The following is a 25,259-nucleotide window of genomic DNA, read 5'->3' on the forward strand; positions in this document are numbered from 1 at the left end:
GGCATTAAACCTTTGTTCAGTCTGGACTGAATAGATGTAATGAATGGTGACCATTCGGTACTGAGAATACAATTGTTCAGGGATTGTGGACACATCTCTTTGTTATTTAACTTGCAGAATATTAGCCAGTGCTACATCAAAATAACAAGAAACCTGGTTGGAAAAGTACATTTGATGCATTTTTTCCTTTTAAGATCAAAACCAATCAAAGACCAATATCATCCAAAAAAGTAACTTCAAGTTTCAACATTACTCTCGTTTTGGTTTTTAAAAGATGGCTCGTGCAGTCAAACTTACTGGCTCAAGTCGTCCTCCTTTTCCACCTTAGCGAAGGTTGCCACTTTATTTTTCAGCAGGTACAAATGTCCCGGGCCTCCCTAAGGAAACAGGTTTCAGTTTTGAGAAAATCACAGAGCATAAACAAATAATAATAAATAATAATATTCTAACAAGTCTGTGCAACATGTCAACTATACAATTTGCAGAACAAACCTACAAACATTTCCCTCCACAAATCTGACACTTACGATACCAAATGTATAGAGATTGAGAGCAATGTTTGTATTTCAATAGAACAATCAGTACTATTACTTAACAACAAGGCACATACTGTAATTATGGGATTTCTTACATTTCATTAGCTGTATGGACATGTATGTAATGATTGTAAAGTGCTTCAAAAACACTTTAATGATGTATTTTAAATATATAATGCCGACAGTGGACTGTTGTGACTAGGGATGCCCCGATACAACTTTTTCGCTTCCGATACGATGCCGATATTGCAGCCTTGCGTAGTGGCCGATACCGATCCGATATCAGCACGAATCATACATACTTTTATTACTTATTTTGTAGTGTTGAATGTTAGAAAAGGCCTGATTTCAAGTGATGTTACTCAAACAGAGAACAATAGAACTATAGAATAGTCATTTATTATTAACCAATTGGTTACATACATTTTAACCTTCAACATAATATTTACAGTATTCTACAATTGAATAAATATAATATAATACTGTATATATCGGCAGTTTTCGATGCAGTCCGATAAAATCCGATGTTGGTTTTCTGGCTGATATCGGACCGATATCCGATCAATATCGGATCGGGACAGCCCTAGTTGCGACACTCATACTCTGTGTAGGAGCACCAATTTGATCAAGGACAACAGAAATGACCTTCTGAAACAATAATGTTAATTTCAAATAAATAAATACATTGTTTTTCAACAGAATCAGGTCGAAATGGCAACATGACTGAGAATATACCCTCCCATGCATGTTTTTGGACAATGTGACACTTTTACACATTATTTTTCGGTGGAATTGAGTAGCTGAATATGTATCAAAGGGACGGAAATGTAAAATCTCTTGTAAAAAAATCTGGCTGAAACATTTATAGTCAATCTACATGTAATTGTATTTATCCCGTTTAAATGCAGGCAAATCTAAATTGGAATTGCCTGTGGATAATCTGATTATTTTGCCCTGCTTTATTTAGAGGAAACGGATGATGTAATAGTGTCAAATCATGTTGCCGTCACTCACCTGACAGAAAATGAGCATGTTCCAAATTTTGCAGCCTTTCCTGTAGGCAGCGAGCTTCTTCTCTATCTCCTCTGGGTGAGCCACGGAGACACGGAGACAAACCAGGGAGAAAGTAAGACAAAGAGGGACACATTATTATGTATTCATCACGTAAGAATCAAAAACTGACGAGTCATCGATTCACTCCATTAAACTTGGACCCATTCCACCCTCATCGTTTCTCTATATACGGGAAAAGAGGCATTTTCACTTCTGCAGAGCTTGTACACAAGAAAAGAAGAAACGGAACAGAAGTATCAGCACTTACCGAGAATATCGTCAAACGTGGCGTGTTCGTGGTCCTTCACGTGGAAACAAAAAGATACAATTAAATGATTAGTCATTTTAAGACATACTGCACTGTTTAAAGATAAAAGGAGAGTATTTTATTTTCAACACTTTCTTTATTTCCATTTAAAAATGCAAAGTGAGGAGAAATAGACCTAAATGAAACTTCATTTGCCTTTGAAGTAGCCTCGATTCTCATTGGTACAATGCACAAAGACAGGGATTTTTTTATTATAAAAATACATGGTAAAGATCACCCAGTGATGAAAAAAATATGTGCTAATGATCATTAATTTTCTGATTATTTCTTTTTCACCTAATGATTTTTTCAAATCTGCAGCCGTTAGGAGCCTCCCAATTACAGTAAGTAGGGCTGGTTATTCATGTCACAATATTATTTGCAGTGTACAGTACAATACAATGTAATAGTATATAATCCCGCATAGCACGCAACACCATTTACCATATACACCGGGGTATACAGTATATTGCTATCATTTTCACTTAAAATTGAGAGTGTGACTTATATGGCGGAGCGTACTATTTTTCAGCCAGTCGACAGCACCATTTAGTGTGAAGGAGTAGAATGTGAACTGAGTCACTTTGGGACATGAATCACTTTGTGTGAAAGTGAAAGAATGTTGATATCTTATTTACATTATATTTTTGAAAATAATAAGGTTCCTAGCATGAAGTATCCAAAATACAGCATTCATTTTGATTATGTCTGATTGCGCTCTGGGGCAAAAAAAAAAAAAGAAGCAGGCTTGTGTTAAAAATAAACCTTTTCACGTACGTCTCAAGTAATTTAATAAGCGTGTATCTTTTTTACAATTGCAATGGAGAGATAGATTTGTATCCTAATATTTAGTGTGGTTGAAAATAAAAAAAAAAATCTTAGAACTTCAGCTTTGTCCCTTTCAGAACAGATGGAGCTGAGGAGCCAGCACGCTTAGGACGTTTGGCTGTTTGTGTTAGCTAACCGGCTTCATGCCAAAGAGTCAATAAAAGACAGTCTGCACGACTTTCTGCCAAGTTCAGAGTGAGATCATCACTTAAGAAAGTGATTTTTTAAAGTATGAATAAAACTAATTAATTACCTTTTTATGCCTTTAAAACGTTGCCAAAAATGTTTGCTTTTTTTGAGAATTTGAATCCTTGCATTGCATTACAGCATTGCAGTAAACCGGGATTGTAGCATGAGTTTGTTTTGCACATCATGGATGTTGAAACTGACATCTTCTCTCTCATACATCCTTCAAACAACTGAATTGAAATGCACACAGAGACACAAACTTTGATCTCTACAGCTGACCATACAGCTTTCCTCTGTTGTTTCAAGTAACATTTCATCAACATTAGGTGTGGATTTCTATTCAAAGCACACAAGAAAAGAGTTTCAGTTTTGTGTTTGGCCGCTTTTACATCAGGAAAGCCGTGGACTCAGGTCAAACGTGTAAAGAACACTTTCATTTGTCTCAGTTTATGTTTACAGAACACTTTCTGGATCGCTCCAAAGTGACGGGAAAACGCAGTCATTTACAAAGCTAATCTTTTTTGATGCTGTATCTCAAACTTTACAGTGTGGATATGATTCTCAGAAAATAAAAAGAGTAGAGTGAACAAGCAAAGGTGAACTTTGAGACAAATGGTCTTATTTGTGTGTGTTTCCTGAGCTTAACTAGTCATCTTCTTAGTTTCTACAAACATCCACACACGCCTCCTTGTTGCAGCAAAAAAGCTGTTTCTTTGTATTTAAAAAAAAAAAAATATATATATATATATAAATATTTTATTTTTTTTATGTAAAATATTATTGGAAAACATTTTAGTGTTTACAACCTCATAGAATCTGCTATACTTTCCAGAATTAAATATTCTCAGATTGCTTGTACTGATGGGTATCAAATGGTCAATGGCTGATACTCACATAAAGAATGGGAATTATGGAGGGGTCGTTCCTCCGAATGATGTTGGGAACATACTCTGCTTTTGGAACCTTGGAAGATACCAACTGTGAAAAATAGAAATGCATTAATCTGTATTCAGATGCTTTTGGCACAACTAAAGTCAATTTTCCAAATCCCTACCATAATTTTGGGTGGGATGAAATCATCTCCTTCGCAGGCCACTCTCTCCATTTCCTTTTCCTGCTCCCAGTCGTCATCCTCGTCTGGCCCTTCATTGAGAGTCCCTGAAGAGGCCTGGAGGTCGCCACCTGGCTCATACACAAGAACAAAGGCCGAGATGAAAGGACGTCACACAACCCAGGTTAGAGCTGCATCTGTTTTGTTTCACAAATGCACGAGGATGACATATTATCCTGTATGCAGAACTAACTAGTTAGCAGTAACAGACAAACAGAAACGACACGAGAAGCCAATGAGCAGATGGAAAACAGGCAGAAGGATGAGGACGGACAGTCACATCCTAGTGCTCAGGAGCACGAGTTAAATCATACATCAGGAGTGTGTGCGCAGACTCACTATCTCTGGAGTCATGCAGGGACTCAGGCTTGACAGGGGTGGGGTCGCTCCAAGAACGGCTGAAGCTCTTGGCACGGCGGTCGGCAAAAGCTGATGAAGGCGACGAAGGAAGAAAGTCAATCAAACCCCCACTGGGTGTGAACACATGCACGCACACACACACACACGCATACACACACATTCTTCCCAGTCTCTCTCTTTCTCTCTGCAGGAAAATAATGTTAAAAATAAAAATATTTGCACTTTTTATCCCCAACACTAACAACAGTTATAAGCTTTCCACTGTGACTGAGCTATAGTCGTGATAGCCACACACCACAGGGGTGATAATAAATGCCCCAAGCAGTGATTGTTGACAAACAAAAATGTAAAGTTAGAACGAAACGCAACATATCACATTAATTCATTTAGATGATGTGCCTAAAGCTGAACAATAAAACTAATTTGTTTAAAAAATGTCTTTGGTGTCTTTTACATCAACAAACATATCTCTTTTTACGTGAGCATCTAATCAAGTTCAAAAACAACAATTAAAACACAGGGAGCAGAAAAAACAAATAACTTTGACTTGCAAAAACACAACTTTTCCGTTGTAACATTTTGTGCACGAAAGACCAACAATTTGCAGACACATGGTCATCATTTTTTGGCAGTTATTAAATCAAAACACACATTACGGCCATCAGACCAAAAATCACTCGATAAGTGAAGAAAATGTTCAGACACACTAACACACACGCCACACGGCTCAACACACACAGTCTGAGAAACGACAGCGTCACAACACTTCACTCCTACAACGACAGAATGTATCGACTTCTCAGATCTAAACATAAACGGCGCATGCAGCTCAATGCAAAAAGCGTGACACAACTCTGGCTAATATCTTACGTGATGTTATGACTTCACACATCAGATTGGGTGAACGCACAAAAGCCACGGAGACGTCAATGTACACACAAGCATGCGGGTTGGGTAGATGCACAACAGGACTCACTCTGCGCCTTCATCCGACGGCTGCCCACCATCCGAAGGTGTTTTCGAAAATTTCTGCAGTTAAAAAAACAAGATAAAAAGGTTGAAGAGGCAAATTTATTCCAAGACAGTGGAAAATATGTTTTAAAGGGGACAAAAAATAGAAAACAACCTGAAGGCACAAAACACAAAGTCTTTTTTATACCAAATGCAGAGATAAGATAAGGATACGGATAAGAAACATAACCATGTATTTGTCCAAAATAGGTCTTACTTGAAAATGAGACCTTGTTGTCTCAATGGGAGTAACCTACCTGTATCATTAAAGGTTATAATACGTATATAATCCTCCAAACAGCATCTTACATAGGGTCCCCACAAAGCTAGGAACTGCTCTGGCAATACAGAGTCAACCATGAGTCCATGTCCTCACAGTATTTAATTACTTTGAGAAGCAGAAGAAGAAGAAGTAAAAGCAGTGAATATTAATGTAGTCTTGGCTCACAAAGGCAGGCTAAAATACATGCCAATTTTTGTAGAAATACCATACTTGGTCTCAAGAATGTGACATCAGAAATGTGGTTAACCCCTCTCATTCACTGAGATGCAATTAGCTGACGTAGCGTGAGGAGAAGCAGTATTTAGACAAAGTGCTCCCATTTCTCGTGTGATAAAGTGTTACTCCAGAAGTAATTGGTGGTTACTATTTCAACTGAATTCGATTCAGTTTCTAATAATGAATTTTACTGAAAATTGTTTTGAATAAAGAAGTTAATTTGAACACGTTAAGAATTAGTGTGACAATCAGACCTTATATAGAAGATTTACCAGCATTATTAGCATGTTAGCTTTACTTGTGTATGCTACTAGCTTCACTTACAATAAATATAGCCTAAGAAGTAGGTTCATTTGCACCTTAGCTAATTGTGTTTGCTAGTATCATTAGCTCATGTGCCGAAAAACATTTAGAATGTCTAATAGCCGTACTTGTCTTAAGCCAACTAGCATGTTGTTTTTTAAGTGCACTATTAGCAAATTTGCTTTATTACACTAGTTAGTTATTAGCTTTATTAGCACAATAGCTTACTAGCGTTATTAGCACATTAGCTTTCATCATTTTCATTATACGTTAAAAAAGTAGGAAGCTAGCAGAATGTGTAAAAGCATGACAACATTAGGTTTTAGGAAATCATCCCTCCACCTTTCTAAAGTAACCTACGGCTTTCACACAAACATTATTAAGCATACACAAATATTTGTTGAACACATTCCTCCCTCTTTTTTATGTCAAACATTAGGGAGGAAATCAGAGAAGAATCTAAATCCCTATAGTAACCATTATAACTGCAATAACCAATTTGCTTTTGTTTTATTTTTATACCATCATGTGACACTGGGTTTATCACTCAGAGAGAGAGAAGCAATCTAAAGTGAAAAGTAAAAGAGGGGAAAAAAGGACAGAAGAAATGTCCCAAGAGGTTGGGCGAAAAAAAGACAATGTCATCAAGGTTTCCCTCTACTTGATGACTCATTACTGTAATAGTAGGAGCCATGATCAACAAAAACAAACCCCAAGCAGAAATGAAGCTCAAAGCACAAAACTCAAACAAACCCTGAAGCACGAAGCCCAAACAAAGCATGAAGAACAAATGGAGCACAAAGCACAAAAGAAGGACGAAGCCCAAATGAACCCCCAAAGCGGAAAAGAAGCACAAAGCACAAACGAAGCAGAAACAAAACACGAAGCCCAAATGAAGCAGAAAGCAGAAACAAAGTACGAAGCACAAACGAAGCACAAAGCAGAAATGAACCTCGAAGAACAAACAAAGAACACACGAAGCACAAAGCCCACGCAAAGCACAAATGAAGCACAAAGCACAAATGAAGCAGGGAGGCAGCACAAACAAAGCATGAAACACAAACGAAGCCCAAACGAAGCATGAAGCACAAACAAACCCTGAAGCAGCAACAAAGCATGAAGCACAAATGAACCCTGAAGCAGAAACAAACCCCGAAGCACAAATGAAGCATGAAGCACAAATGAACCCTGAAGCAGAAACAAACCCCAAAGCCCAAACAAAGTAAAAATGAAGCATAAACGAAGCACAAAGAACACCAAACCCCGTAGCACAAACAAAGCATGAAGCAAAAACGAAGCACGGAGCCCAAATGAACCCCAATAGCCAATTAAAGCAGAAATGAAGCATTAACAAAGCATGAAGCACAAACAAACCCTGAGGCAGAAACAAAACACAAATGAACTCCGAAGCAGAAACTAAACACGAAGCACAAACAAACCCCAAAGCACAAACGAAGCATGAAGCCCAAACGAAGCACAAAGCAGAAACAAAGCACGAAGCACAAACTAAGCATGAAGCAGAAGCTGAGCACAAAGCAAAAAGAGAAAAAATAAAAAAATTAAAAGGTTTCTTCCCTCTACTTGATGATTCATTTCATTGGTAGTGGGAGCCATGATCACGTTTTTTATCATTTGTGCCAATTTTTGAGCTTATAAAGAAAACATTACTTATCAGTTTAACCACAGCAGTTCTCAATAGAGAGCATAAAACACATAAATGACTACTTTATATTCTTTCAGGGTATTCAGAAAAAAAATTCTTTAAATCAGAGGTTCTCAGTCTGTTGGTCAGACCCAAAAGTGGGTCATGGACCTGTTTCATTTAAAAACATCTCCTGCTTTTATTTTAAAAGGCACATAATTATACAGCAGAGTGCAGACTCATAATATATGTACATTTTCTATTTTATGTCAGTCAGAAGGGCTTTTTTAGCACAACAGTTTCAAACCTTTGATTAAAAACTAAAGCCAAACTTTGTGTTTGGAAGCTGTTTTATATCAGGTTGAGAATGCACCTACTTTACATGGTATGAGGAGATACTGGAATGGATCTTTTATCACAGTGGGGGCCATAAAGGTATGATTGATCTGATCTGAGGGCAACATTATCAAAATTAATGTCAGCATTCAGAATAATGACCAATCTAAACATTAATACGGGAAAGAACAATAGTTTTAGGTGTCTTTGTTGTCATTTTGTGTATTTTTCTGTAATTTTGTCTGATTTTGGTGTCTTTTTGCGTGTCTGGAGCCTATTTTTGTGGTTTTGTTGTCATTTACTGTATTCTTGGAGCTATTTGCTGTATTTGTTTTGGAGGCTGCACAAAGGTAGACCGAGGGCCACCAGTTGCCCATCAGTGTGCTTGATGCTTTGAATTGAGATTTTTTTTTCTTTAAACCTGAAGAACTATTGAGGTGATGGATGTCCAATAAGTTTCTAGCAAGCAAGTACTTTATTGGAGATTACACACCAGTACTCTTCATAAAGTGTTATACCAGTGCTTCTTCTGCACGACAGAAGATGCAAACTTTCTGTAATTACTGCCTGTGATAATGTGGTGGTCATGAGAAGTGATGCCGCAGAGCCTTTACACTTCAGCTCATTATTTATAATGATCTGGAAAATAACATGGAGTGACATTCCTAGTAAGTGGAAAGTCTCGATTTTCTTCCTACATGGATAATCTGACATCTGACGTAACCGTGACTAAACAGTAGGGGAGGCTCATCAAAGTGTCAATGTGGCACAGCGTTCATTGGACCTTCCCCCCTACCCCATGTGCATTGTTTAAAGTATTGTTTTAAAGCGAGCATCCGGGGTACAGTTAAGAGCAATCCACAGAAACACCGCTGACATGTCAGCGTTGATTGCCGGAGTCGTGAAGGAGCATCCTAAAATAGAAGCATGACTCAGTGGAGAGGAGGATCTGTCAGTCACCCAGCCATGCATTTTCCCCCCTTCCTGACAAGTTTGTTTTCGAAGATCACGACCTCCGTGTCACACTCCTGTCGCTGAGCATGCATGTGAATCCACAGATATCTGAAGCCGTCTAGGCATCTCAGTCAGACGTAGACCTTTCCGGCTACACAAATTTCAAGCACATTTACTCATACGTGATTGAAATCTGAAAATGCACAACCACCTGCAGCTGTGGCTTAGAATGGGGAGCGCAGATACAAGTCGAAACCATAGCGATAAAAGCACAGCATAAAAACCTTTACACAAGGGCACAACAAAGAAGGTGAACGTCTAGAATCTTGGAGCCACAGTAATTTCGTAACATGGGAAGTCCAAAGTTCCTGTCTTTCTGTTTGTATCATCAACAAAGACAAGGACGTAGCAATAAAACTTTATTTTATACAGAACAGAAGTCAAAGTATGTCCTCTGTGGTTTTATGGAGGAGTTCATCTGTAAATAAATAAATTTCTTTCCGTAATTTTTTACATTGGCTGTTTACTGTCATGGGTTGCTCAGCCTGTTCCAGCTGACTGAGTATGCAAAGGTCAAACTTGGGGACCAACAGTGCACCTCAAACCTATGAACTTAACTCGGGGTGTCCCTATATAACTTTTTTAATGCAGTCTTAGGTATCGCCTTATGCCGATACTGATCCGAAACGATATCGGTACAGATCATATACACTTTTGTTACTTATTTTGGAGAGTGGAATGCTAGAAAATGCTTGATCGAGTGATGTTACTGAAACAGTGTCAGCAACAGAAGCTAAGCGAAAAACTAACCCATTTATTAACCAATGAGTTAGATACATTTTAAGGTTAAACATAAGAATATCATTTAATAAAACAAATAAGAACCTGAAAAATAACTTCAATAAATTAAAAAAAGATATTAAAAAAATACGGATAGAGGTGCTGGAGAGGATTCTGGAATGGACTGTTTGTATCGGATTACTAATATCGGAGATTTTAGAAGCAGGCTGATCAAATCCGATACTATTTCATTTTCAATTCCATTATTGGATCAGGACATCCTTACTGAACCTCTGCTAACCTGTGTTTCCAAGTGTTTTTACTCTGTAGTCATTTCAAAACCTATGAATACTGCAGGTATTTGAGGAAAAACCCTATGGGACGTTAGATTTGTTGTGAGAATCATCAATTTCATAAATGGGGTTAGATTCAAATTACAATCAGGAAGAACAAGCAGTGTGAAGTTCAAAACGGTTTGCAGATGCAATATAAGCAAACGACAACTATGGGCCTACACAACAACTCTGTCACAAATTAAACAAAAAAATATGTTTTTGACTGATTCTTAATTGCTGATGTGTTACGAGGTGTTTTTCTTGGACGTTTTGACGTGGACGGCCAAGTACTACACAGGACAGGACAGGACAGCCAGGACACAGTACCTCTCAATCACGGTGGCTGCTTCCTGCTCTCTTTTCCGTCTTTTTCTCTCAGCAATGCCTCGGAAAGCCCTGCTGGGACGTCAAAGTGTTAAGTGAAGCTTAGTGGTTGTAGCGTCAGAGAGACGGCTTGATTTGTCTGAACCCAATCGGACCCAAAAGGTAAAAAAAACCATCACAGAACTTTGTGACAGTCACAGAGATGAGTAGTATCTAAAAACACACTATCTGATAGTGCCAGAGTGTATCTATAGGTCCATATGGGTTCAGACAGGAATTGCATGGGTTTGTAATGGGTGGGTTACGATTGAGGAGGGTTATATTTGGCAAGGCTAGTGAGTAAGTTTGGTGTGGTTATCGTTGGGGACGCTTTATCCACCAGAGGCAGGAGACAAGAGGGTCACTATCATGAAAACACACTCTCACACACTGGGATAACTTTACAGACACTGTGGGAGTAACCAAGAAACAGCACAGCAGACTGCCAAACGAGCACTGGCAAATATCACCAAAAAACAAACCTTCTGTTATACGTAGCTAGCAATTAGCCACAAATGTCACAAATGAATGACTGATAAATGCGCACTACTTCTTGAATAATCTGCATGATGTATTCTAGTGTGTTAATGTCTTTGACAGCATATCAGGACTAATAAGAACGATCCGTGGCAGCTCATTACAGAAGCCGGACTGAGTTGCAGTTGTGATTGGCAGACAGCCCGATGACTAATGGGCTGAAGTCACAGATAGGTTTTGACTGACAAGATTAACAAATAAACTTTAGGATGTGTGTGATCTAAACCCTGAAAGCTGTTATCTCGACTTTTCATTTTCATTTTTGGGCGTTTGGGCAACCACTTTGCTAGTTGGCTATTTTCCTAACAGGATCAACATTCACTGCCAGTTTGAATGGTTTAGTTCTGAACACTTGGGTTTAGAAGGTTTGCATCTGTGTTGAACACTGTTTTTGCTTTCAGTGTGTTTATGCAGCTTAAGAAATTTTAATAACTTAGTCTGAAAGTAACTGGATTTTTAAATGCACACACAGGTTAGCTGAGATGAAATTGGAACACACTCAGATAATGCAACTAGCAATTCAGCTAATGAGGCATGTAGCTGCTTTAGCGCGATTAGAATCAGACCATCAATATAAAAGAAAAACGATGAAAAAAACAGAAGAAAACGGCGCCACCCATGGAGGGAAATTAGGATGGAGGAGTTTGGTTTTCTATATTCTATATCGTTTTTCCTGTTTCTGGTTACCTGGCTCTAAATTTTTTACACATCACTATCCTCGATCAATACAATGAACTCAAAGCAGTTAGAAAATTAACTAAATTGAATGTGTTGTGCGCAGGGTGTTGGACCTCTTACATATATGTTACTGGTGAAAGAAGATGAATATTGAATATCAGTAGATTTTATAACCTTATACACATTGGGTTTTGGCAATACTATTATTAGGAAGATGGGAATAAAGCACAGTTTATTTGCATTTACAGTGGACAGCCATTATATTGTGACTACCTACTAAATGTCTTGTAATGCTAACACACCTATCTAATATTTTGTCCCTTCAAAATAAAAACATTACTTTTAATTTCTTATTTTTGACGCACTGAAAACACAACCTTGACCCACTTTCAGAGCCCGACCCACATGTTGAGAACCCCTGCACCACACCAACAGTGAAAGACTTTTACATTTTAGAAAAAAAGCATCTCAAGAATAATTTCAGTATTGATCTCCTACTATTCGGATGCTACTTTTTTCACCCTGGCCTTATCACTTTTCAAACAGTGCAGCAGACACTGAGGTTGAGGTCAAGGACACAGCGGACTCAAAGCAACAAAACCACATGAGAAAAAACGGGTCGAGACAGGTCACCCCACTGACAGGATCAAGAAAACAGGAAAGGAAATATAAGAGGAGCGAGAAGAACAAAGGGGGCGCTTGAAAGTGTTACTCACGATATTCTACGGTCGTGGTTTGGAAAGCCGTCGAGGAGAGGAAGAAGACAAAAGAGGGAGATAAAAATAGTAAGTAAGACAGAAATAAACTTAAAGAAAAACAACAACATACTGAACCATACAGAGTTTCATTAATAAAAAAACAACTGTCTTTAGAAAACAGAATATAAAACATTTTTTATCTTCTTTGGGACAGCTTAAAAATGTTAAGGAAGCAACGTTAAATACAAAAACTCACCTGTTTGGACTAAAGAATCAATTTATAATCAGCAAATACACAAGTTTAATATTGACATGCAGAGGAAACTTGCAAACAACAATAAATAATAACGTTAATACGTTTTAGTTAGTTGTGCCTGTCAAGAACACCTTACTAAGAATTCAAGTTCAAGTTTGGTTAAAGTTTAGTGTCTCCGGAAATCACAGATTTAATTTCCTGAAACAGAAAAAACTATACGACGAGGAATATAACCTCCCGTACATGTTGTGGAAGAATATCACACATTTTCACCATTCCACCGCAAGCTTTGGCAGGATTTGAGAGGATTGTTTCGAGTTCTGAGGCAAAGAAAAATAAAATGATTTACTAGACTTACTTTAATTAATCTCTTCTGAGCAAATGTGGCATACATTTGGGAGGTTTAGTTTGTCAGTAAATACATCAAATTAGGAAAAGCCGATAAAATGGAAATACAAGAGCACCCAGAGAGGGCATACCTTCGCCAAGCGCCAAATATCCTCTTTGCCAGATGTTCACAGTTATCTGGGACTATGATAATTCACACTTAAAAAGGCTTGTAAGTAATTTCTATCCCCATTAGGGGATGACACACAGGGGGAGATGGGTGATTAATGATGATCATCAACAATTATAGCAACATTTTTGGGTCATAGACTGTAAAAAGAATGGATGGGACAAGCTCCCCGGTGGAGTGAAGCTTTTATTTTTAGAGTTGCCCCTGCTGACTGGCTGCAGTATAGGCCATAAACCCCACCTCCTCAATGATAACAGAAAGGATGTGGGTCAAACTGTAAAGTTAAAGGTATTGTGGAAGATGTTTTTTGGCATCTAATTCCGGGTGGATCATCAAGACTATTGGTCCCCCTAAGTGCCAATCATTCTGGTGATATGTTTCCGTAAGGACCTTGTACGTACGTGCCCTTAGCTAATTTTGGCTTGCTGCACATGCGCACTTTCAAAAAACGTTAAGTGGGAACAGCTACAGTGTGCACCCACTGGTTTGGATAACTAAAGTACCTCAGGACATTTAGGATTACTAAATACCAAAGCTTTCCATTCAATCCAATAATTGACAACTCTTTGGATACTTTCTTACCCCATTATTCCTAAAAACAATTCAAAACCTCATCAGCCATTCCGCTGCTTATCAGAAGTCTCTCGTCTCTAAACATGAGGATTCATTTCTCACATTGAAATGGTTAAGTGGTGTTTTTCCTTAATATTTATATATGCATATACAGTTTAAATCATGTTCATTAATATTATGTATGCAACAAACAAGACATTTACTGACCCTGCGTAAAAAAATAAATAAACAGCCATGTTGACAAAACTATAATCATACGCTCTAACACAAGCAGTGAAATACATTGGGGGATATTTTTGTGCCATTTTAGTCCCGGAATCCATTGAGACTCATATATCAGTCTGATGCTACTGGGGACGTAAGGTGATGGAAACGGATGGAAATAGGAAGCAGGGACAAGATAGAGCAGGGGAGGGAGGTACTGAATACATCTGAAGAGCTTCTGTAGAGCCATAATTACAGCATCACAAGAGATAGGGGATAATTACACGGTCAACAAGAGCCCAGAGGAACCGATATGTACGCACACACACACACACGCGGACACAAGTACACCTTCTAAATAAATCATGATTGGAACACTCACAAAATGCAAACTGTCTGCTTATCTTTGCGGTCTAAGCAACACTGATCCAGTGGTTGAAATGTAAACTTTGTCGATGTTTAGATTCCTTTATATCACATCAACTTAAAGCTAAACTAATGTAATTGTGATGTACGAAGGCAAATACAAGTGCAGCAATTATGGGCATCCATCGTTTAGTACCCATTAAGCTGCTCACATTTCAACTTGTTGATGGAGGTGGTGGTGAGTGTTGAAGGCAGCACCTCTGACCTCGTCGTGCATACATTTAAAGGGACACCCAACCCATTACATGATTGCACTTTAAATGATAGGTCTAAAGCTGAATCACAAAACTTTGTTACTTGTTTATGTAAGAAATGTCTTTGGAGGCATTTATATCCACATTTAGCCTCTCTTGATATGTTGGCATCACCATTGTGGATACATTTGGATGCCAAATGTCAGTTATTCTACTTAAAATACACTCATGCCTTCCAACAGAAGAAGAAAGACACCTTAAAACAGGAAAGTCTTTGCAATCATCGGAACCATCGGATCCAGTTGAGCAGTTATATGGGTTGGATATCTCTTTTGGTACTCAGGTATCAATACCAGACTAAATGTGTTAAAACTCTCTTAAAACACATACACAAAAAAAATAATTATAATTCATCATTGCTCAATCATTAGAAAAAAATATATTTCTTTAAAAGATAGATAGATAGATAGAGATAGATAGAGATAGATAGAGATAGATAGAGATAGATAGAGATAGATAGATAGTTTATTGTCATTAATACATATACACCACAGGCGCACACAGAAAGACATTTTCCACACAAGGCTTGACTATTAGGCTTTAAAAATAAAAGCATAAAGACACAATAAAACAGTATAAAAACACAATTAAAACAGTGATCAAGCGCTGACACAGGATTAGTATTAATTAATTCTCTAATTGCGGTAAGGTTAAAGTCTTTCACTCAAATTGGACATTTATCTAAAACCACTAATTGATTGGAACAAAAACCAAAAACTCAAAAGAAGTTGAGTTAACTTCTTAAAGCTGTCACTGCGTGAACACTGTGTGTGTTGTAATGAAACACTGCCATGCTCAATAGTGGGAGTACATGCTATACTTACGCCTGCATGGTGGTGGTGGCTGTCTGAAAGCTGAACATGTTCTCTTTGGGGAACCAGCTATTAGGATTGTCTTCTGCAAATTCAAAAGGGGAACAAAGGCGGGCGTGGTGTCAACTCGCAGAACATTCAAATACAGGCCTAACAGAATGCAGAGGCGTCTTTGAACACAACCTCAGGGAGGAAAGTGAAGGCATCTCTGGGTGAAGAGAGCACTGTCCTGCAATTAGCTGTACTTTGTCGAAGACCAAGAGGACTTTCTGATCAATGTTTAACATGCATAAATGTGGAAAATAAACATTTGTGTAGGAGGGAAAAATCCCTCTACATTTTGTTTTACCTTTTTGTTTCTTATCTGTTGGGAAGACGTGGTAATTTTAGACCAGAAAGGGACATACTGTATGATTGAATGGTAGGGGTGATTTGTGTGTTTGAGATCAAAAAGTCATAGGACTTGTACTTTGATTCCTGTTAATTTCCTAAATCAACGTTATAAACACAGCATGCCAAAGGCTACATGTATGGTGGCCGTAAAAGCTCACAACACAACACAAAATGAAGAACCCCACAACACAACAAAAAACTCCCTGAGAACTCACAACACAGAATGACAAAGGCCACAACGCTACACAAAACGAAAGCGCACACAAATACAAACCCCACAACACAACACGAACGCTCACAACACGAAAACAGTCTAATAAAAATCCACAAAGAAAAATGATGGAAAAGATCAGGGCCGTGAAAGGATCGGGCACTGACACCAACGTCTTTATCATGGATTTTTTTTTTATCTACATGGGCTACAAAAGGTCTCTGACCCTATGATGTGCAGAGAAGTAATTTTAACATCAGTTTTTTTTTTACCCTTGTCATCAGTAGACGTTCTGTCCTCACTGTACATTCGCTCTAGCTTCTTGCGTGGCTTTCCTCCCTCCCGTGGTAAGGTATCGAGGTCTAGAGAGCGCTGGCTTTGACACGGAGCTCGAATGCAGTCCGGGGTATATTCTTCCCGGGACCTTGTTCGCCTCATCCCCCAGTCTCGAATGTTATTGGCACTCCCTGAGCTCTGCAATGGCTGTGCTGGTGGCGGACCGCCTTGAAATTGACTCATGTGTTGATGGTTGCTGCGATGGTGGCTGCTCCGATGATGGCTGCTACGTGCAGCTGTGGCCGACAGCTGGATGGTGCAGGAGTGACTGTGGTTGGTCTCAGTAGAGGAAGAGGTGAGCGACTGCTCCCTGGATTCCTTCAGCACCTCCAGCTCCAGGCTCTCCTCACTGCCGCGGCCCCCCAGAGTCATGTCTCCCTCCCTGGTGATTGTGTAAACCCTCGCAGGCTTCAGGCCACCTTCAGGTCTCCTGGCAACTCGAGGGTCCTCTGCGGAGAGGCTGCGCTCCACTGAAAGTAGACGTTTAGAGGGGCCGAGCGGTGCTTGAGCTTTGAGGGCTTGGGACTGTGGGTGGATGCTCAAACTGTACTGGTTGGGTTTAGTTACAGGCAAGCATTGGCTCTGTGTTGGTAGATTATTGTTATGCAAGTGGCTGATGTGTGGTGAGTCACAGTCTTGACCAGTTAAAGTGTCAGACAACAAATGATCTGTGGACAAGAAGAGTAAGAGAAAAACAGATTACATTTACACTTTGTATCTAAGCAGTTGTTGAAGTAAGTCAAATTTCATGAGTGAGTCTTTTTCAGATTTCTACTTTAGTGAAGGAAATCTACTCTTAATTCAGTAAATATGCATCAATCAGGTTGAAGCAGTATTTGACATTATGATGTCTCCACCTTCTCTATAGAATTTCTTTAGAAAACTCAGATTTCATGTGTCATTTCATCATTTCTGCCAACTTAAAATAGTAATTTCAGTCATTAAGCAAACTGAACTTTTCATGAAACTGTTGTATAAGGAAAGAAGCTGAGTAATGGACTTGTAACAAAAGAGTCGCTGATTCGAACCCCACCATGGTCATTGCTATGGACCCTTGAGCAAGGCCCTTTACTGTTAGTGCTGCAGCTTAAGGGGGCAGAATAAAAGGAAAGAAGGTAAAAACTTTAAGTTAGCGTGCCTTCATTTTGATATAGACTAATGCACAAAACACGTGACACATGTTAACATTAGCCCTTTCTTTAATTTTTTTCTTTATTTAGGTTATTACACCACTTTGCTTTGTGACATACATGTGGTGATAATCGTTATTAAAACAGGAGGAGCAGCTTCTGGTGCGCAGACTTACTTTTCTCTTCTGTCTGTAACTCCCTGGCATCATATATGATCTTTAGTTAGAGATACCTTTAAAAACAATATTGTCCAATGCTTGATCATATCAGAAAACTCTAGCAAATCTTGGGTGTGCAAATTTTAAGGAAGGAAATGACAAAATAAGATTCAGAAATCAGCGAGCTGATACTGGTCAGGAACTGTGGGGAAAAAGCAGAGCTGGTTTGTCCTAGTGGGTTCTGGAAATCTAAGTAAGCAGCTGTGAGGCTGCAGGCTTGTAAATAAGTGTTGGCTCATGGGAATGTCTGAATTTTTCAAACTGTCTGTGCAGCAGGAACACGCCTCACCCTCTGAGACCTCAATTGAGCAGAACAAGCTTCTTCATGCCAACTACCATTTTGGTTTTAATGAAATCATAATGATGGTATTTTAATGCGTACCCTTGAAACTTTAAACTTTGTAAAATAGAATTACCTATACTTTGACAGATAGAGAGGAAAGTATGATAAACAATGCATATTTTTTGACGTTATTCCACACAATTAAATTGTGAATAATTGTTAGCAGCAATTAATTTTTTCGTGTGCCAACAATGCTAATTTTTTGGCAAATCTTCGAGCCACAAGGAACACAAGGAGCCACATTTGTAACTTTAAAAAGACTATTTCTTTTGTCCAACTTACCTGCTCCGTTTCGATTATCCGGGTTGGTGTGAGACAGGTATTCTCCGAAAGTTCGGGCAGCTCTGCGGAGACACAACAAAAGTAGAAGTTAGCCTTTACACAAACTGCTGCAGTCAGGCACTGCAAGGTGACTCACCAAAAACACAAAATTACTAATTACTTATTTTTCATCCTTTATTATAAGGACATATATATCAATCTGTAAAAACTTGAAACAAACCTCTGAAGCTGCAGTTTGGAGACTTTCCAAACAACTTATCTGACCACAATTACGGTACCTCATTACCCATTTCCCCTGCTTCACATCAACGTCAATGACAACGTGTTTTTTGAGATGCCATAATGAAAACATAATCAACCACTTAAGCTTTTAGTGATCATAATGTTAAAGGAACCTCTGTGTCACAGCAGGACAAGCAAAATACTTTTCCTAACAGAGACATCTCGTGCTAGAAACAAAGCCAAGAAAAGTATGCATTCACATGTTATAAGTGCACACATTCTGGCAGGAGCAGCGAGAAACTGGCACACTGTGCAGCATCACCGTGGCAGCCAGCCTGCAGTATACAAAACATAATGTCCTCTCATGCAAGGCATTGCAGTGCTCCCAAAGAGCCAGACTTAAGCAGGTATTTTAAGAAGAAAATTGTCCTCTTTTCACACAGAGCTGCAGAGACCTGATGGATAGGTTTTCTAGCACTCTTTACTTTTACAAAAATATCACAAATAAACCAAATGACTACAGCATTAAAACATACAAAAAGACCACACAATTCTTTACTGATATGGCCAGTCACTGTTAACACACAGAAATTATGCGTGATGTATTTCCAATTATGGTAAAGATAAATTAACCATTCCCCAGTATCTTACAGTGTTACCAACAAGTCAGCGTTGATAGTCCAGAAAGTCGCTAGAAGTTGCTGAAGGATGGTTGGTTATCTTTAAAGAAGTACGACTACTGGCTAACTTGTTGCCAACTAGTCCAGTGCATCTTAAAGAGATCCTCAACCCAAATAACAAGGACAGCTCAACTGAAAGACTATTATATATAACCTACCTTTACTAGACAATTTAGAAGCTGTATATGCAATTAAAAGCACTTTGAACACATTTGTGGAGATTGACATGTTTGACAAACTGTAGTGTAGTGATAACTCAAAGAAGTGCAATATCCACCTAACTGTAACTAGTTTTTTGAGGTTAAAGGCATCAGATTATTGCGATTGTAGTGTATAGTTAACAGTTTAAGGTGTAATAAGCTGTGGTAGAAAGCGGCATCCAAATGCCAAAAGTCCAATTTCTTGTTTCGTGGTAAGTGCACGGTAAAAATTCGACCACCAAAATGTTACTGGTCTTCTTAGAAATAATGTCATAATATCCAAGGACCTTGATAACACGCAACTAAGATGGAAAACATCGGATTGAAATGCTATCTTACCGTAGACTTTCTATGGAAGCAAAAAAAAAAAAGAGTAGTCCTGACGTGACGAGAATACAATATACTAACACTGATTGACTAAAATCTCCAAAATGATTACATGTTAAGTGAATATTATGTGTATTTAAGGGACAAATGTTGATATAAATGACTCCAAAGACATTTGTATTGTTCAGCTTTTGACCTATCATTCAAAGCGCATTAATGTGATGGTTGCGAACAGGGTTGGGGTCAATTATTATTGTAATTGTACAAAATTCTATAAAAACAGCCTTATTCCTGTCTACAAAATACATGTGCGACCAACAAGGTATCTTCCAACCAGACTAATTAATCGGAATTTGATTGTAATTTTAAATGCTGGTCGTAAGTAATCATAACTTAATTGTAACTAAACATGGATAATTGAAGATGTAATTGTAACTGAAAAATGCAGTTGCGCACTATAAAGACTTTGATTCTATATGAATGGAAAACAGCTGCATCTTTATTAGTGGTTACTGCCTTATTGATTATTTCCTGAGCATTTATATTAATTGGATGTACAATTTTGTAATGAATTACACAAGACTGTGTTCTGTCTGTCATTCACCAGTTTGTACTAAATATCCAACTTAATGCCTTGCAAAACAACAGACTAATCAATTCCACTGTCACCTTTTAGTTCTAAAAAATATCATATTTGAGAGGCTCAAATATGATATCTGCTGGTCAGTGGAACATGCAATAAAAGAACACTTTTAGTTGAGTGTGAGACCTTTGTTTGTTTGTCAGATACTCATCTCTTCCACTAAAACGCCCACACACAGCACACGAGTAATAAAAGATGTAGGCCACACGCACAGATGCACCTTTTGGAGAAGCAGTTCAAACTCCAATCCAGCCCCTCCCACTCACGCTGACCTGGCATCCCTGGTATCTCCGAAACACCCAGTGTACATGTGCAAAGAGTATGCAGGAATGTAAAAGTCTTTGCGAAGACTAGACACGCAAAACCTCACACACAGAGATGCACAGCACATTTTCTACCACTACACGGGTTAAAATCTCACGGGGGTTGCTGTGAGATGAAAACGCTGTGTTGACGCTGCAGCATATATGCTTTCCTGCGACGACACTAAGTAATTAAATATGAGGCGGCACGTGCAGCGCACCCCGTGAAAACTCCCTCCTCCCTCCTTGGATGATGGGAGTAGAGAAGGAGGAGGAGGAAGAGAGCGGCACGAGGAAGAAAATGCAATCATGTCAGATCTATCTGTTTGACTCTGTGCACCCGTCTCCATAAACACTGCAACATTGACGGTTTGAAAAGGGGTTGTGCTTTGTGTTTGTGAGGTCGAGAGTCTTTTTCTGTGAGTGCAGAGAGCACCAAGACACCAATTTACTGCACAAAGAGGAAGGAGTAAGAGTATATTCCAGATAAAACAACTGAAATTGCATCAGGGGTTAAAGGTGGTTGTTTAAAATCTTCAACAGGGTAAACTGGGAGAAGATGGATGTGAAAACAAGCTGTGGCCGCAAAACTATAAATCACTCCTAAACCCACAATCAGGAGTCAAATATGCAGACTTTATGCTCAAGACTCGTTTTCTTGCTACAAAGGCAGCACAGCAGCTCTTTGATTTCATGGATGCATATTTTTCTCTGATATTTTGCAGGTGATGTTTGGCCACCCTTTTCTCTAGCTGACTTAAGCAAAATAAATCAAAAGAAAATGCATTTTGTTTAATCGTATCCAAGTTCCTTAGTCATAGTCATCTCGCTTTCAATGTCATAAATAAACTCCCAGTGAACAATTCAAATAGGTGCACATTCTGCTTCTGCCCAAAATATATTTCAGGAATTGCACGGAAAAAGGAAAAAAGATAATTTTTGCTGAATCGTGATTTGCTAGCCATACAATAAATATTGAATAAGATTATTATCTGCCTATTCTACTATCCATCCATCATCCATCCCATCTGTCTATCCAAACATCTATCCATCCATCCATTCATCATCCTAATCCAACCATCCATCCATGAGCCTGGCCAAGCTCATTCAAAGGACAAGTATTGAATATCACAAAGTGAACAGACACATAGAAATATTGATCTTATTCTCTCCTGAGGTCAATATGAAGCTTTAGAGACACATGAGCACATGATCAGACAGTCCAAAATAGATAGGATCATTTACATGCTATAGATGCTAAGATTTGACAGTCTGAAAACTGTCAAAAGCTTTAAAAACTAACACTTAAACCCTTTAAAGTTCAGGTTTCCCTACCTTGCAGTTTGAATGCATTTAGCCTTATATTTTGCTTAGTGGTCCCTGATACACAACATGTACACCAGTAGTGTGTCGGAGCGTTTTATACCATAAATTATGCATTACAGTTGGACTCCTTTTGCTGTGACCCTATGTCGCTGCTGCACAAACACTGGTGCTTTTGGATGATTTTTCCCCCTAATCATGTTTTCAGCCATGTGACATGATGAAGAGGAGGGAGGGGAGGAGGAAGGAAAAACACAGCGACAAGAGTGAGAGGTGTTTATCAGACCGAAATAGATTGTAAGAAGGGGGTGTGTAGTGGGATTAAAAGGGGGAAGCATAATGGGCTAAGAAAGAGTAGCCTACCAATTACGAGAAGAAGGTAAGAGGTGGACAGGAGAAAGATGATCCGGTGTGGACCTGGTCATATGCCAGACCACCAGCCAAGAGGGACTGGATAGGATCCTAAGGAAAGGGTTACATCGAGTGCTGAAAGCCAGATAACAGATCTTCTGTTCAGATACAAAAGAAAAGTCTTTGGGTTTGAGAGGTTGTGCTTTGTGCGGTCAAGAATCTGCAGAGCACTATGCCACTGAATGACTTGTACACAAAGGAAAAAGAGGAAGAGATAAAGAAAAACCTGGGATCACATCAGGGGTGAAAGATGGTCTGTTAACAGTAATAAAAGCTTCAAATGTAGAGTTGACAAAAGTTGTTCATCTTCATTCTTTGACTCTTCATTGTGCACAAAGTACTCTGGAGATATGAATGACCTCTAAAAGAAGAGTGGAATCTTGGAAATAAATGAATCAGTTCAACTTCTACGACTCAATCATAGTCAGCCAGTGCTGCAGATACAAGGGGAGCATGAGGGAGTTTAGGTCTAGAGTTTTACATGCAAGTTCTCCCCATGATTGTATGTATGGTTGAATAGTCGGCAAATCCCAAAATAATCATACAGTATATATGACAAGGAATATAGTCTTACCTAGATGTTCTCTGAAAATATCACATATTTTAACTACATAAATGTGGTTTATTTGATAGATAAGCAAAATTTTACTTTGTTGTGATCAATATTTTGCAGCTTGGCGAGATTTGGGCATACTGTTTTGTCCTGTACTTCTTAAGGAAAAAAAAAAAAAAAACAATTAGATTGAACTCAAACCCTAATAAGCATTCTTGGCAAGATTTGTTTGCCAGTGGTTAAATTAAATTAGGAAAAGCCGATACAATAGAAATGGTTATACCCTGATACGTGATTTGGGAAAACTTAAAACCAGAATTGGATTCTCTAAATTGATGATAGGAATTAATTAGTGTGGGATTAGGAATGAACTCTGGCGTACTTCTTGTTCCCAAAGTGTGGTGTGGAAAATAGAGTAGACGTCTCCAACCAGTACCAAGTGTATAAAGAGATTGAATCCACTCTTTATATACTACATATGCTAAGTTACACTTTACACTTGCAATTAAAAGTCAAATCATTTAGGAATTAATCCTCCAAATTCCAAAAAGGGTGATCCACTGCAAAAGCATTGTTTGTGGAAAATCAATTTCATACTATGTATAGATTTTAATCTTTAAGCAAAATGAAAAATGTGTCTACATCGTTGTTTATTTTGCATAATAGAGCTATTGGGACAGCTTGGAGCGCACAAGTGTGGCTATTTGTATTTTGCGTGATTAATGCTGCTCGTATCCCTCGTGCACAGTATCCAAAGCTAACTGATGCACAGACGGAGAGCGCATCAGAGACAACATTCATCAGGTGAATCATCCACTGAAGTGTCAATTCAAAACTTTACTCGATTAATGGTTTTCTGACTCCATTCAGGCACAGACATCTCTCATGTCAACCGTGGACCTATATTCAATAAAAATATAGAATTGATGTTGTCCCTAAAGCAATAAACCTACACGGCCATCGCTGCCGCATTTCTTCTTGAACGTGAGGCAGGTATCATTGTAAAGTCCGTGGTTGTGTTTTATGATGAAGAAACTGCAGCCTCAAAACTGAGAAGAGCTTGACCCCGCTGTGCCCTCCATGTAACATCCGCTCGCTGGGAGGCAATCAGCAATGCAGATCATAATTAGTCAGATCAATGAGCGGACTGCCGGCCATCCCAGTGCTCATGTGCCTACATCTCTCATTACACGGGCCTCATAATTATAGCTCTGTTACCAAACAAAGCTGATGTTGCCTTCTGCAGGAAAAGAGGAACTTACACCATCAACGAGGGGTGCAAGAAAGCATACAAAGTGAAAATATACGTAGAGAATGTCACATAATGCAAGAATGCACTGTTAAATCCTGAGCATTGCAAAAAGATCTTTGTAATAGTTGAGGTCATCCCTGCTTTTTATTGGTACCACATCTTGTCTTCTCATTAATTAAGGGGTAGGAGAAAAAATCAATAGATCAATGCAATGTCATTCTGACATAATTGGCGCATCCACGTCCAATAATCAATTATTTAAATTATATGAAATACTGTGAAAGGAATTTCAACTGATATATTAAAAGCATATGGTTAAGTAGCTGATTTATTATTAAAACGTAAAGATTGCTTGGACATGGATATTTTTTTTGATCCAGCATAAAGTCCACTTTCTCTGTGCCACATGAACATTGATTTGAGTTTTTTTTTTACCGTAATAATAATAATGCTTAATACTGGCAAGTATGGTGCAACTTTGGATCTTGACCATGCAGTTCTAACTGGTTTCCATTGGTTTAATAAAAGTGAAAGATGGAAATCTGTCTCCTGTGTCTGAATGCTAATGCTGTTATTAAAAACAACAATTCATCAGTGGGTACAGTCAGAAACACATACAGTGAAATGTGCATCTAGATGCATTGATTCAAGACAAAAGGCGATGTATCAATATTCGAATCATGAGGTGCCTAAAGAATCCCACCCCAGTAACAACCAACACAAGAGGAAAATAATCAGAAACAGTGTTTCATATCTATGCTGTTGGTTCTTCAAGTGCATCTTAAACTGCTTTGATTTTTTTAAGAATAAGTTTACTGAGAGTGAATCTTTTTTAAAGTTATTTGTGACAAGTCAGCTGTTTACAGAAACC

General features: G+C 38.5%; 1 protein-coding gene across 5 annotated transcripts in view; it reads right to left on the bottom strand.

Annotated features, from left to right (window-relative positions):
• The window catches only part of nsmfb (NMDA receptor synaptonuclear signaling and neuronal migration factor b), a 51,433-nt gene that overhangs the window by 17,953 nt on the left and 8,221 nt on the right, over nucleotides 1–25,259 (bottom strand). The window contains exons 2-13 of one of the 5 annotated variants that reach the window (XM_028458620.1): nucleotides 18,476–18,537; nucleotides 16,439–17,170; nucleotides 15,575–15,647; nucleotides 12,539–12,544; nucleotides 10,572–10,640; nucleotides 5,361–5,413; nucleotides 4,364–4,453; nucleotides 3,968–4,095; nucleotides 3,808–3,891; nucleotides 1,858–1,891; nucleotides 1,551–1,621; nucleotides 298–377 (exon numbers count right to left, since the gene is read on the bottom strand). In XM_028458620.1, the coding sequence (XP_028314421.1) occupies nucleotides 298–377; nucleotides 1,551–1,621; nucleotides 1,858–1,891; nucleotides 3,808–3,891; nucleotides 3,968–4,095; nucleotides 4,364–4,453; nucleotides 5,361–5,413; nucleotides 10,572–10,640; nucleotides 12,539–12,544; nucleotides 15,575–15,647; nucleotides 16,439–17,170; nucleotides 18,476–18,537 (1,482 nt within the window). The remainder of the gene's footprint in view (nucleotides 1–297; nucleotides 378–1,550; nucleotides 1,622–1,857; nucleotides 1,892–3,807; nucleotides 3,892–3,967; nucleotides 4,096–4,363; nucleotides 4,454–5,360; nucleotides 5,414–10,571; nucleotides 10,641–12,538; nucleotides 12,545–15,574; nucleotides 15,648–16,438; nucleotides 17,171–18,475; nucleotides 18,538–25,259) is intronic. The other 4 variants (XM_028458615.1, XM_028458618.1, XM_028458616.1 and 1 more) reach the window with 4 other exon arrangements.

The sequence above is a fragment of the Gouania willdenowi genome, chromosome 9 (assembly GCF_900634775.1).
Source record: "Gouania willdenowi chromosome 9, fGouWil2.1, whole genome shotgun sequence".
In the NCBI taxonomy this organism is placed as follows: domain Eukaryota; kingdom Metazoa; phylum Chordata; class Actinopteri; order Blenniiformes; family Gobiesocidae; genus Gouania; species Gouania willdenowi.